Below are 13,460 nucleotides of genomic sequence, written 5' to 3'. Positions count from 1 at the left end.
AGTTAAAATTGAGATATATACATACATCCGTACAACTGAGTTTTGGGCTACCATAAAAATTGACCCTGCGGCGCCCCAAAGGGCGACTTCAGCTTTTCCTTAGTATGCTATTTTATTCTAGAGGATGATCTGTGCCTACAAATCTGGGCGCAGAATCTGGCTACCAGCCAGGTTGTCTTGTGATCTTTGCCTAAGAGGAGAGAATTAAGTTTAGACTTGTGTGGAAGATTGGCGAGCCTCTTCAGCAAAGGGTCAATGGTGTCTCTACAAATCTCAGCATAAAAAGGACATCTAAAAAATATATGTCCGCGGCTTCCTATTTCCCCTAATGGGCAGGAAGAGGTGCAGGTATAAGTACTGCTCCAAAGAAAGGGCAATGGTTGAATCAGGCTTGCTATAAAAGACAACAGCAACCTCAGTGTGTTCTTCTATGCAATCCTATATTTAGGTAGAAATGAGAGGGGAAAGGTTAGATGAAAAAAACACACACACACCAAAGAATGTCTTGCAAAACCCAAGGTGCTTTATTCAAAACCATACCCAAGGTTTTAAAAAGGGTCCATGGGAAGAAAGGACACAAAATTAAACAGTGCAGTTCTATGTATGTCCAATCAGAATTAATCCCCATTGAGTTACATGGGCCTTACACAAGTAAACATTAGCAAAATGATTCCATGAAACCAAGTTGGAGAGAGTTTTAATGAACAGTTTCTCCTCCCAATACTGGGCCAAGTTCCCTTTCCCTGCTCTACAGCTCCAAAATGTATTTATACATTTTATACATTACATTCCCAGCTCCACTGGGCTCCTCCTTCAGCAGCTGTATTGTCAACCTGCAGAGAGGGAGAGATGTGATTACAAGGCCTCTCCATCAGCTCTGATGAAAGACCAGCAACTTTTGATTTTTTCCCCATTCCAGCTGGTCATTACAAGAACTCTGCAACAAATTAGATAGTGCCAGAGTTTGGTTTTCTCATCCTCCCTCTGAATCACTTTTCCTTTCATTTGTTTCTTAGAATGTATGTCTGAAGGTAGGGGATATCCTGTTATGGATAAATGTAAGCCATGCCAGGAGTCCGATTTTCAAGTAATGAAATATACATCAATAGCCTGATAACCATGCAATCCACCATAACCGTGCGAGATGTACACAGTTACCAGGAGCCACAGAGGCCACTTCAGTCAGGTTATATAAATGGGCTTTGTAAGAAAGAGTTCAGGAATGATGTTGTTTCTACATACTTTTTGTTACTATTGGCTGAACCAGGCTTATTAATTGGGATGGGGAGGAGCCAAATATATGGAGGAAAAGCAGTAGTGTGGATGGCTTATAATCAATGTAGATCCCTGTCCCAGCCTATCATTTTCAAGGGCCACTATTCTACAGAGTCGGGAATGTTCAATCTCAATTTTAAAGGTTGATGGCATTTTACTGTACGGTTTCCATAATCAAGATCACATCCTCAGGCATAGCCGTGATCATATGGATGTGTCTCATAAGGAATTAAGACCACTGGTTAATCTAATTTATGCAGTCTACACTGACTGTCACCAGCCCTTCCAAGGTTTTTCCTCATATCTGCTCTTAGATCTTTTAAATGGGAGATGCCATTAAAACAGGTTCACCACAAAGCAGATAAAGTTGTCTCGGGGGCTGCCACCTAGCAAGCTGATGAAAGGTGGTTACCTTTAGACTTAGCTCCTAGAAGGAAATTGTTCCAGTAGAATAAGTTAAGATAAATTTATTTATACAGTTAACATTCTAGCATTCAACAGTGCAAAAAATCCGAAGCAAAACCACAAATGGTCACAGCTATGTTAACATTCTTATTGCTGATATTAATGAAGGTTTTGTTAAGCATTAATTTGCCTTTGAAATCTCCATACAATATTGGGTCATAATATCATGAATCCAGATATCTGTGTCCGGTTGTGATGTGTCAACTAAGTAGACGACAGCTTTGCGCTCCCATGGATTAGCCCCATCGATAACTGCTTGCACCTGCGCCACCAAAGCTTTCTTCTCAACATGATTTCGGAAGACTACTGAGGCCTCCTCAGACCACTGCTTGCCCTCTGTTCCTAGAGGAAAGCAGCACAAAAGCAAGTTAACATGTAACCACAGAACAGTGGCGTAAGTTGAAAGCTACTGGACCTGGGCCATTTGAAAGCTCATGATCTGGAGAGTTTGAAAGCAGTCAATTACGGCTTTACTGTCAGTCACAGATTTTCTATATAACTATGCCTCATCATTTTACTTAATCTGACCCTACATTAGGGAAAGTGAAAAAGTTGATTTAGAATCTATTTCCCAAATCACAAGAGCCTAAGAACATCCTTCTGGACTAGGCGAATGGTCCATCCATTCCTGCATCCTGTTCTCATAGAGGCCAATCAGATGTATGTAGGAAGCCCACAAGCAAGACCTGAGTGCAGCTGCGGATGATGAAGCCAATTCACAGTTCGCAGCTGTAAGGGCAATGGCTCCACAGATGTGGCACTGACTCAAAGCAGGCCTGAGATGAAATACCCTTCTGAGGACAACTGAAAGTAAAGGTAAAGGTAAAAAGATAAAGGATCCCTGGACAGTTAAGTCCAGTCGAAGGTGACTATGGGGTTGCGGCGCTCATCTCGCTTTTAGGCCAAGGGAGCCAGTGTTTGTCCACAGACAGCTTTCTGGGTCATGTGGCCAGCATGACTAAGCCGCTTCTGGTGCAACAGGACACCGGGACGGAAACCAGAGCGCATGGAAAAGCTGTTTACCTTCCCGCTGCAGTGGTGCCTATTTATCTACTTGCACTGGTGTGCTTTTGAACAGCTAGGCTGGCAGGAGCTGGGACAGAGCAACAGGAGCTCATTCTGTCGTGGGGATTTGAATCATTGACCTTCTGATCGGCAAGCCCAAGAGGCTCAGTGGGTTAGACCACAGCACCACCCGCGTTCCACTAAGAACTGAAAGAACTGTGTTTAAAACCTTTAAAGCCCTATACAGTGGTACCTCGGGTTACATATGCTTCAGGTTACATACGTTCCAGGTTACAGACTCCGCTAACCGAGATATAGTACCTCTGGTTAAGAACTTTGCTTCAGGATGAGAACAGAAATCGCACGGCAGTAGCGCGGCGTCAGCGGGAGGCCCCATTAGCTAAAGTGGTGCTTCAGGTTAAGAACGGTTTCAGGTTAAGAATGGACCTCTGGATGGTGAAGTTTCATTAAGTTCCCAGAACCAAATGTTCTTTACTATACTTAGATTAGGGGTGTTGTAGTTTTAATTACATCCATGACCATCATCTCAATCATCTACTAGGGCTGGGCAATATCTGGTTTCAGGATTGCGATATCTCACCAGCTAAAAATTGTGATATGTCACATTGTCTGAAATAAAGATGGAGCTATGTAGAGGCACTGGCTGGCTTCACAGTTTTCCCCCACTGTCATTTTTGCATAGCACACACCCATACACACCCACTTACCATATTTCACAATATACTGCCCTTTCAAAAAATTTGAAACCGGTATCACAATATGGACTTCACCTGGTTTGGGATGATATTTCGCTCAGCCCTTACATACATCATGATTTGCGATATATTGCCAGGTCAAAAAAATCATGAAACTAGTATCAGGATATGGACTTCAAACCGGTTTTGGATGATATATCGCCCCTCCCTATCACCTACCTGCAAGCTGGGCTGTTATGGCCTGAAATGGCAGTTTTCTGAACATATCCTGCAGAGGCTTTACATTCTGGATACCGACAAGCTCATGTTTACCATAGTCCAGTTCATAAACGGACACCAGCCCGTTGGCCAACATTCCTCTTATTAGCACTCTGTGCCACCTAAGAAACAAAGGAGGTGTTTGGAGAGCGTACAGACACAAAGCATTTAAGATAAAGTGTCCAGTAACATGGTCAGAAGTTTACCATCACTGCTAGTTTTACCGTGTTTTTATATTACATTGGAAGCCGTCCAGAGTGGCTGTGGCAACCCAGTCAGATGGGCGGGTTATAAGTAATCAATTACTATTAATATAGTTAAATGCCTTTTTAAATTTAACAAATCAAGAGTTGCTATGATACCTGTTGCACGCAGAGAACAAACAGGAGCTTTCTGAGACAGAGGGGCCCTGATTTTAATTAAAAGCAGGGACAAAGTGTCACATGGGATCCTTGTATAAAGCCAGGTAACCAGACTATGACAGGGACAGGCCCCTCTCGCTCCATTCTGATGTCTGAACAGCTGCTTGCACCCCCTAGAATGCACCCTACAAGCATGTATTAATTTATTCCTGCCGTTAAGAACTTATTTTGTGGCTTCAGGAAGTCAAACCCCTTCCGTCTCGCTTTTCTCTCCCAGAAGGGAAGTATTAGCCCCACCTCAAGGAAGAGAGTTTCTTCTTCCCCACAGGTATATGGCCAGGTTGGCTCAGCAAGTACTTTTCTTTCTGTTTCAGGGTTTTTGCTTCAGTTGGCGCTTTATTCGCCTTCCAGGTCCGCTACTGCCTGGCACTCTGAGCCGCTGTAGTTTCCTGCTCCCCACTGCACCCTTAAAAAACACACACCCCACACACAACTCCTGCAGAACTTCTGTCTGCTGGCAATGCCACTCTTCAAGGTCACAGGCAAGCCAACTGTTCTTCCCCCAGCTCACAATTCTCTTCCCCAAAATCTCCAATTTAGCAATGCTGCACGTTTTGGGGAAGGGAATTGCGAGCGAGAGAACGTCCCAACTTCTGCTGGAATCGCATAGAAGCCCTGGACCACTGCCTCACTGCTCTTCCTACTTCAGGTGGATGTGGATTTCTATTCTGTTCAGAAACCTACAGACCACATCATTTTATATTCTCCTATGGAACAGAGGATTATTGGTTTGTTTTTGTTTTTATTATGTATTTTGTGTTTTTTAATATTGTAATTTTATGTGGTAAACCGCCCTGAGATTACAGGTATAGGGCAGTTTACAAATCTTAATAACAACAGATTGTATATGGACAAATATAATGGTATTTGTAATGCATTTATAAAAAGATAGTATCTTATAAATAAATGTTATATGTATTAAAAGAATTTAACTTATATACCTTTGTATTAGACAAGTATGTACAGAATTATAGCGTTTCCCCCTTTCTTTTGTATTTTTTTATTCCTTTTTTATTCCTTTCTTATTTTTTCACTTTAATTTGTTTAATTGAAATTATAGAAAAAGTGTGTGTGTGTGTGTGTGTGTGTGTGTGTGTGAATATATATATGGCTGTACCTTGATTTGTGAACAGAATGCGTTCCGGGAGCCCATTCGACTCCCAGAACCGTTTGAAAACCAAAGTGCGGCTTCTGATTGGCTGCAGGAGTGTCCTGCAGCCAATTGGAAGCTGTGCTGGACTTTCGGCTTCCGAAAATCATTCAAAAACCGGAACACACACTTCTGGGTTTTGATCGTTTGGGAGCCGATTTGTTCGGGAGCCAAAGCGTTCGGCTTCCAAGGTACCACTGTATATATTCCCCAACATACTGGTGTGTGTTTCCTTCCTTCCCCCTCCCTCTCCAAATGTTATTAGTGAAAAGGTACACAGATATTTGTCCACAATGTTATGGCCCCCCAAGAGGAAATAACATGTAGGAGTCAGGAATTAGTAGGGGCAAAGATGCACCAAGGTCTTCAGCAGAGGGAAACTGATGCAGAAAGAGAGAGAAGGATGGAACTTGAAGCAACGGAGCTAAATGCTACGGGCCAATATCCCCCTAGACTGCAAATGCTGAGGACAAACATTAGGGGAGAGGTAGGGATGCGAGCATCCGAGAGATATTTGGTTAGCCACTGTTGAGACCAGCCTTTCTCAACCTTGGGTGCCAAGATGCCCTTGAGCTACAACTCCCATCATTCCTGGCCACTGGGCCCAAGAAAGGCTGGTCTAAACCGATGGGATTGGGTCCAATACACAAAGACCGCTCTGAGATCCTTAAGTACGCAGGGTCGCATCCAGGCCACTTCACTCGTGCGCCATTGATGAAAAGCTACTTACATGTTTTTCACTTTAGCAGCATAGAGTTTGTTTTTTTCAACGGCGGTAGTTCCCTCATCCGCTTTGCCGTAGTATAAAAGCATCTCTTCCATCAGTACTTCCAGGTTGTGCATCTCTTGCCAAGGCTGGAGGACAAAGTAACCGGGATGGCAGGCCAAGGTGACGAAGACATCCATCTGCTCCTGGGGTTTTGGCAACGGCAAAGGCGGAGGCATAGTCAAGGCTGTCCCAGCACTGCTGGCCTCTGGAGCACGTGGAGCAAAACCCTTCTTGGCACCTGAGCTTGCTGTCTCTGCTAAGTTCGTTTCCCCCTTTGCAGGGAGGGAACTCCCAGGAAAGGCACTCAAGAAGACATCCTTCTGATGCTTCCACAAGTCTGCGTTCGTGATCCGCCTGTTAATACTATGGTCTGGGTCTGGAAAGCTCTTTGGCGTAAATAAATAGACGTGTGCAATCCTGTCATCCAGTTTAACCACCTTAAGAGTGGAGGAGGGAAGAGAGAGAAAGTACATTCCTACTAGCAAATTTACTCTTACTCAAAACAGTGGCAGGAAAATGTTAACGCATGGACTCTTGGCACCATTAGAAACGTCACCAAGAGTAGGCCATCAAACGAGAAAGTACTACTGCTAAACACACATCAAGTTTGTGTCACTCCTCTTTAAAATACTCAAAGCAACTTACAATAAAAAAATGGAACTTAATGTTGTATCTTAACTGAACCTGCGGCCTTCCAGATATTGCTAGAGTCCCAATTCCATCAGTCCCAACCAGCATGCCCAATGGTCAAGGAAGACAAGCGTTTGGGGTTAGCCGCCCTTGCATTACAGTAAATACAGTGCTCAGAACCCTCCCACTGCTCTGCTCTCCCTATGATTTGACAGTACTGGTATGGCATACAAATGTACATTGTTAGATAAATGCTATAACGGGGGTTCTAATATGGACCACAGTAAATTTAAAGTCTACTGAGACATCACGTTCCTGAAGGAGAGTCTTCACCCTCATCATTCAGCCAGGACACTGAGGTCTAACTCCAATGGCCTTCCGGCGTTTCCCTCTCTGCGAGAAGTGAAATTACAGGGAACCAGGCAGAAGGCTTTTTCAGTAGTCACACCCACCCTGTGGAATGCCCTCCCAGCAGATATCAAAGAGTTAAGCAACTACAGTGGTACCTCGGGTTACATATGTTTCAGGTTACATACTCCACTAAGCAGGAAATAGTGCTTCAGGTTAAGAGCTTTGCTTCAGGATAAGAACAGAAATCGGACTCCGGCGGCGCGGCGGCAGCAGGAGGCCCCATTAGCTAAAGTGGTGCTTCAGGTTAAGAACAGTTTCAGGTTAAGTACGGACCTCCGGAACGAATTAAGTACTTAACCTGAGGTACCACCGTATATAAAATTCTGTATATATCTGAAGGCAGCCCTGCTTCAGGAAGCTTTTAATGTTTGATTGCTTCCCTCTTTGCCTTTATATGTATTTTTGTGGAAGCAACCCAGAGTGACTGGGGCAACTCAGTCTGATGGGCGAGGTATAAATTATTATTATTAGTAGTATTGTAGTAGTAGTAGTGGTGGTGGTAGTGCCCCATTAAAATGGGCTGGAAAAGAGAAAAAACACAGTCCAGTGAGAAGCAGAGTAAGATACCAGTTTTTACCCCAACTCCAGATCCCTGGTTTATCAAATCATTTGCTCAGGGAAGCATTTTGAAGCCAATGCTTTTTCTCTTCTTGCCATAACCTCAAGACAAAATGGAAAATTCCCTCTCATATAACACCAGAATCAAGACCAACGAAGAACTCCCAAAGTACAGACAAACCTCGGATCCCGAACGCCTCCGTTTTGGAACGATTTGGCTCCCGAACGCCGAAAACCCAGAATACTCCGGTTTTCGAAAGTTTTTCTGAAGCTGAATGTCCGACGCAGCTTCTGCTTGAGTGCAGGAAGTTCCTGCAACCAATCGGAAGCTGCGCCTCGCTTGTTGGACGTTTCGGAAGTCGAATGGGCTTCCAGAATGGATTACGTCCAACAACCAAGGTTTGACTGTACGCAGCAAACAGTGTAGCGCTGCCTGTATTTGGTTCTTGCAGACTGTGATTACCTTCCCAGAGAGTTTGTGAAGATCATTCACTGACCAGTAAGTATACACACTCATTCTCTCGGATCTTAGTTTTATTCACTGGTAAGCACAGCCAGAGAGTAACTGAAGCAGCAAACCTCTGTCAACAGTGACATTGGCAGGAGGGTGAAGGAGCTCCAAGGAGGAGGCAGGTCACAGGTCACTTGAGTGTTCAAAATGTGCTATATCTATTCTCAGAAAACCTTAAATAAATTCTGTGCAATTCCGTAGTATCCCCATATTGCAGGTGGAACAGGGTGAAGACTTAAAGAAGACAGGTCATCTAGAGAGAATGTGGCAAGTGGCGAGATTTAATCCCAGGACTTTCTGGCCCAGAGCTCAGTCTTTACTACTATTCTAGCTTCCAAGTCAAAACTATACTTTTGAAGTTAGCTTTCATTACACCCGCCATGAAGTCTAGGATAAGATGGAAGTGTGTTGCATGGCACCACTTTAAAATAATAATACAGGGACGGAAAAAAATATATCTGATCACTGTAAGCATGTTTCCTGAAAGATAAACTTCTTTCGACAGGTAGTTGAGAACCTCAGTGTTAGGGCTCCCCTACATCATGATGTCAACATCCTCAATTTGAAAACAGTATTACAAGGGTGTAAAGGAAAACACTCAGGTGCCCAGGAGGAAAGCACGTTCACAAAGAGAACAAAAGGTGTGCAAAAATTCTGGGGAAATTCTCAAATCAGCAAAAAGGAAGAAGCCAAGGACTACACTGCTCCAACCTAAGTCTGTTGCTCTGCTTTTAACAGAGAAAAAGATGGACTCGGGTAACCCTTAGAGCACCTCTATGGTTAACACTTTACTTCAAAAAAAATCTGCAGCAGAATCATATTGTAAATGTAATTGTTACGTTGTCACAATTCCTCCTGCTCTCTGGAAGATCTGTGGGTTAGCTGAACATGACAATATCATATGGAGATATGGTGGCTACAAAAATGTCCTTCATTTATGACTGCAACAAGCAAAGCACATAAACTAACAGTGGTACAGTTTGGCTTTGCAAGAGACATTCAAGAACATCCTGCACCCTTGAATTTTAAGCAACGAATAGGCATATTTTACCTTAATGCTGCAGTCAGGACAATTTAATACAGTGTCTCTCAGCCAAAGCACAGCATCTGGAGTCCACATGCCAATATTAAGAGGAAGGTCAGCCAAGCAGCATTTTGTTGCCTAAAACAATCATACAATATAATTACAATGATATTCAGGTTACACTGAAATGCACGTGGGGAACAAGGATGATGTCTACACAGCAAGCTCCTGGGAACAATCAGTGATTAACGAAAATTCATACCTGAGGAGGTATTGCAATGACTTCACGCAGAAACGTCGGGGGAATCTCTCGCAGCTCTACTACTTTTACAGATGCTACTGTTCCAGTATCCATAAACTGTACGTCAAGAGCCCGGCTACTATGAACACTGGTTATCTGCATCAAGGAAACGAAGCAAAATACGAGAATGGAGAAACCTATTTTAACACAGAGTGGAATTCAATGTTGTGCTAAGGTTATCCTTCAGTCAGTGGAAGCATTTTTCTTGCCAGGTAGAACAATCTCTCTTCTCCTCCCCAGCATACCCTTCTGGGGGTTTTCCCAAGCCCCCTGGAGCCAATTTTGGGGGAGTGCAGGGGGAAATCCCTGCTGAACTGAATCCAGCCTGAATGAAGTAACAGTGGCTGACCATTTTGGGTCTGAGGGTTGCATTCATCCTTGGTCAACCTTCCAGAGGCTGCATGCAATGGTGTGGTCACCCAACACTGCCTCATGCACATTCTTGCATGCACACACAGAGGCCACACACACACACTACTTCCCCATTGCTTTACCAACAAAACCAGTGGGGTCTTGGGGACCATAAAAATCTGTTTGGGTGGGCTGAATCAGGCTCCTGGACTGGGGTTAGACCAGCAGCCCTGGTCTAAAAGGAAATATGTGCTGCCCACTTTGAAAGCTCATTGTGAAAGCTCATGGCGGGAATGGTTCTTTAAGTAATTAGGCAGTCCAAGGACCATTATGCTGCCTAAGATTCACTAGACAATCTTGCACTGGTGCCAATTCCAGGGGCCCTGGGTGCCTGGGCACCCACAAACCCTTCACTGTGGGTGCCCAGCCTTCACCTGCCGCCTGACTTCTGACTCTCCAGCACCACCAGGGCCTCCCACCAGGGCCTCCGTTGGGATCCATTACGGGTGCGGACGTGCTCCACCCCCCACCCCCCGCTGCTGTTGTGGAAGCACGGAAGTGGTGCCAGAGAGCAGTGCGAGTACATCCACGCAACATGTCATGTGCACATGCCGTTGGGTACCCTGAGGCTGGGGCCTTAGTCAGCACCTCTGCAATCTTGTGAAACCAGATAGCGTAATGCATATTCAGATTGACTTAAAGCAGAGCTTTCTAAACTGTGTGTCGCGACACATCAGTGTGTTGGCTGGAGTGCAGGTACAGTGGTACCTTGGGTTACATATGCTTCAGGTTACAGACTCCGCTAACCCAGAAATATTACCTCGGGTTAAGAACTTTGCTTCAGGATAAGAACATAAATTGTGCAGCGGCGGCACAGCGGCAGCAGGAGGCCCCATTAGCTAGAGTGGTGCTTCAGGTAAAGAACAGTTTCAAGTTAAGAACAGACCCCCAGAACGAATTAAGTTCTTAACCCAAGGTACCACTGTATGTCATGCAAACATTCCCCACGCTCCTCTCAGGGTTGGAAAGCAGTTAGTTTAACCTCCAGTTGGCTAATAAAACTGAATGACTGTGTTGCAAAAGGATACAAAAACTGTGTATGTCACCAACTTGAAAAGTTTGGAAAGCTTTGGGCTTAAAGCATCTTATTAGCATAGAACTGTTTCTCATTGAAAGATAGAAAGGTTCAAGCCAGTGGTCCACACCAAGGATAAGGAACCTGTGACCCTCCAGATGAATCCAACTCACCTCATTAGCCATGTAGGCTGGGGCTGACACAGACTGCAATCCAATAACATCTTTTCAAAGTAAATAAATATGTCACAGTGCCGCATTTGGGTAAGTATACAAGGCAATGAAACAAAACCAGGGCACAATACAAAAAAAGTCTCCCATCTAGATGCTGGCACAACTGAATCCAACAACATCTACTGGTTTGCCATTCAGAGTCTAGACTATGCAAGTCCCGTATAAATTGCAGACAGAAGCTTACCAGCCATCTCTGAGAAGCAGCAAGCAAAAGATCAGCAAACATTTCACAACTAGTTTTCAGCTTTTATTTTGGTTCCATTCTACTTATTTCACTAGCTGCCAGTTTCTCAAATATTTAAGCTTGAAGCAGTCTTCACTCAATTAAAACTCTTTCCTATAATAATATGGGAAATGGGAGAGACTGTTCCATCCCATGGCACTGTCAGGATTCTGCTTCACCAGAAACTGGCTGATGAAAACGGCAACAAACAGTGTGCTTATTGTTAACTAACGGCAGTGGAATTGCTTAAACCCATTAAATAGTAAGGTAAAGGTAAAGGTACCCCTGCCCGTACGGGCCAGTCGTGACCGACTCTAGGGTTGCGTGCTCATCTCGCTCAAGAGGCCGGGAGCCGGCGCCGTCCGAAGACACTTCCGGGTCACGTGGCCAGCGTGACAAAGCTGCAACTGGCGAGCCAGCACCAGCGCACCACACGGAAACGCCGTTTACCTTCCCGCTATAAAGCGGTACCTATTTATCTACTTGCACTTTGACGTGCTTTCGAACTGCTAGGTGGGCAGGAGCTGGGACCGAACGACGGGAGCTCACCCCGCCGCGGGGATTCGAACCGCCGACCTTACGATCAGCAAGTCCTAGGCACTGAGGTTTTTACCCACAGCGCCACCCGCGTCCCCCATTAAATAGTACAAGGTAGCTAAAACCCCAAATTTTATTCTAGAATTCGATGTACAAATAAGTAGCCCATTTAGAATATCAGAGAATTAGAATATTTGAACCTTTTTTGCAGTTCATTTGTTAGTGACACCACATGCCCTACCTCCACACGTGCCCACTTTCCTTTACAGTTAAGCAGACAGATCTTGCCACAGTAGGGGAGCGATACCGAATGCTCTGATACCTGCTGGAACAAAGAAGCAAAGCCTTTTTAAGTAGTCACAATGCAGCAGCCAAATGGGCAGGTAAGGAGTGCATTACAGCTCAAGCAAGTTACCAAAAGGGAGAACATACCTAACCCTACCTGCAGCAATTCCATTATATAGATTTCTTCCCCAAAATACTAGCACACACATTGATGAGTTACCTTCAGATTTCCACTCTGGTAAGGGAAGCACCAGAGAAACGATTAAGAACCACCGAGAAGCCAGGAACAAGCATCACTATCAATCTCCGAAAATATGCATCTTGTACTTTCTAGACATATAAAAGGTAAAGGTACCCCTGCCCGTACGGGCCAGTCTTGACAGACTCTGGGGTTGTGCGCTCATCTCACTCTAGAGGCCGGGAGCCAGCGCTGTCCGCAGACACTTCCGGGTCACGTGGCCAGCGTGACAAGCTGCATCTGGCGAGCCAGCACCAGCGCAGCGCACGGAAACGCCATTTACCTTCCCGCTAGTAAGCGGTCCCTATTTATCTACTTGCACCCGGGGGTGCTTTCGAACTGCTAGGTTGGCAGGCGCTGGGACCGAACGACGGGAGCTCACCCCGCCGTGGGGATTCAAACCACCGACCATGTGATCTGCAAGTCCTAGGAGCTGAGGTTTTACCCACAGCGCCACCCGCATCCCTGTTCTAGACATATACAGTGCTACAAAAATGCCTCTGGGGTTGCTCTTTGCAGGTTTTCCCAAACTTGGGTCTCCAGCTGTTTTTGGGCTACAGGTCCCATCTTCTGCGACCACAGGTCCTGCTAGTGAGGGATGATGGGAGTTTTAGTCTAACAACAGCTGGAGACCCAAGTTTGGGAAACTGTGCTCTACGGGATCGCCTGTCCTGAAACGGCTACTGCACAGTTGGCCTAATCAAAGAAAGCAACAATTGTTACCGAGGAACCCTATTTTATTGCGCAATATGGGTCTGGATGACGCAAGCTGGATTTATTTGTAAAAAGGCATGAACATGAAAATTGCTTTGGGGATTTCAGGACTGAACTACTTTTCCTGACATTACAAGGATTTCCACGTATGAAAATATGCAGTACTGCATGGCACACATATTTAATACTGCAAGACACGACACCTGGGCAGCTAATAAGTATGAACAGCAAAAGTGTGTGGTGTTCACTCAGCAAGAATGAATGATTAGGAACCTTAGCATTCTTCATTTGTGAACAAAGGGGTTGTTA

The 13,460-nt window shown here is 44.9% G+C and overlaps 1 protein-coding gene across 5 annotated transcripts in view; it reads right to left on the bottom strand.

The window, feature by feature from the left end:
* Positions 1 to 501: 501 nt before the first annotated feature.
* Positions 502 to 13,460, bottom strand: part of TDRD7 (tudor domain containing 7) — a 91,102-nt gene continuing 78,143 nt past the window's right edge. For 4 of the 5 annotated variants that reach the window (XM_053371196.1, XM_053371195.1, XM_053371193.1 and 1 more), the window contains 6 exons: positions 12,156 to 12,239; positions 9,457 to 9,591; positions 9,222 to 9,332; positions 6,022 to 6,497; positions 3,681 to 3,841; positions 502 to 2,082 (listed from right to left, as the gene is read on the bottom strand). In XM_053371196.1, coding sequence (XP_053227171.1) covers positions 1,862 to 2,082; positions 3,681 to 3,841; positions 6,022 to 6,497; positions 9,222 to 9,332; positions 9,457 to 9,591; positions 12,156 to 12,239 — 1,188 coding nt within the window. In that variant the 3' untranslated portion in view covers positions 502 to 1,861. The remainder of the gene's footprint in view (positions 2,083 to 3,680; positions 3,842 to 6,021; positions 6,498 to 9,221; positions 9,333 to 9,456; positions 9,592 to 12,155; positions 12,240 to 13,460) is intronic. The other variant, XM_053371192.1, reaches the window with a different exon arrangement.

Source organism: Podarcis raffonei, chromosome 17 (genome assembly GCF_027172205.1).
Source record: "Podarcis raffonei isolate rPodRaf1 chromosome 17, rPodRaf1.pri, whole genome shotgun sequence".
Classification (NCBI taxonomy): domain Eukaryota; kingdom Metazoa; phylum Chordata; class Lepidosauria; order Squamata; family Lacertidae; genus Podarcis; species Podarcis raffonei.
This window is presented reverse-complemented; position numbering and strand designations above follow the sequence as displayed.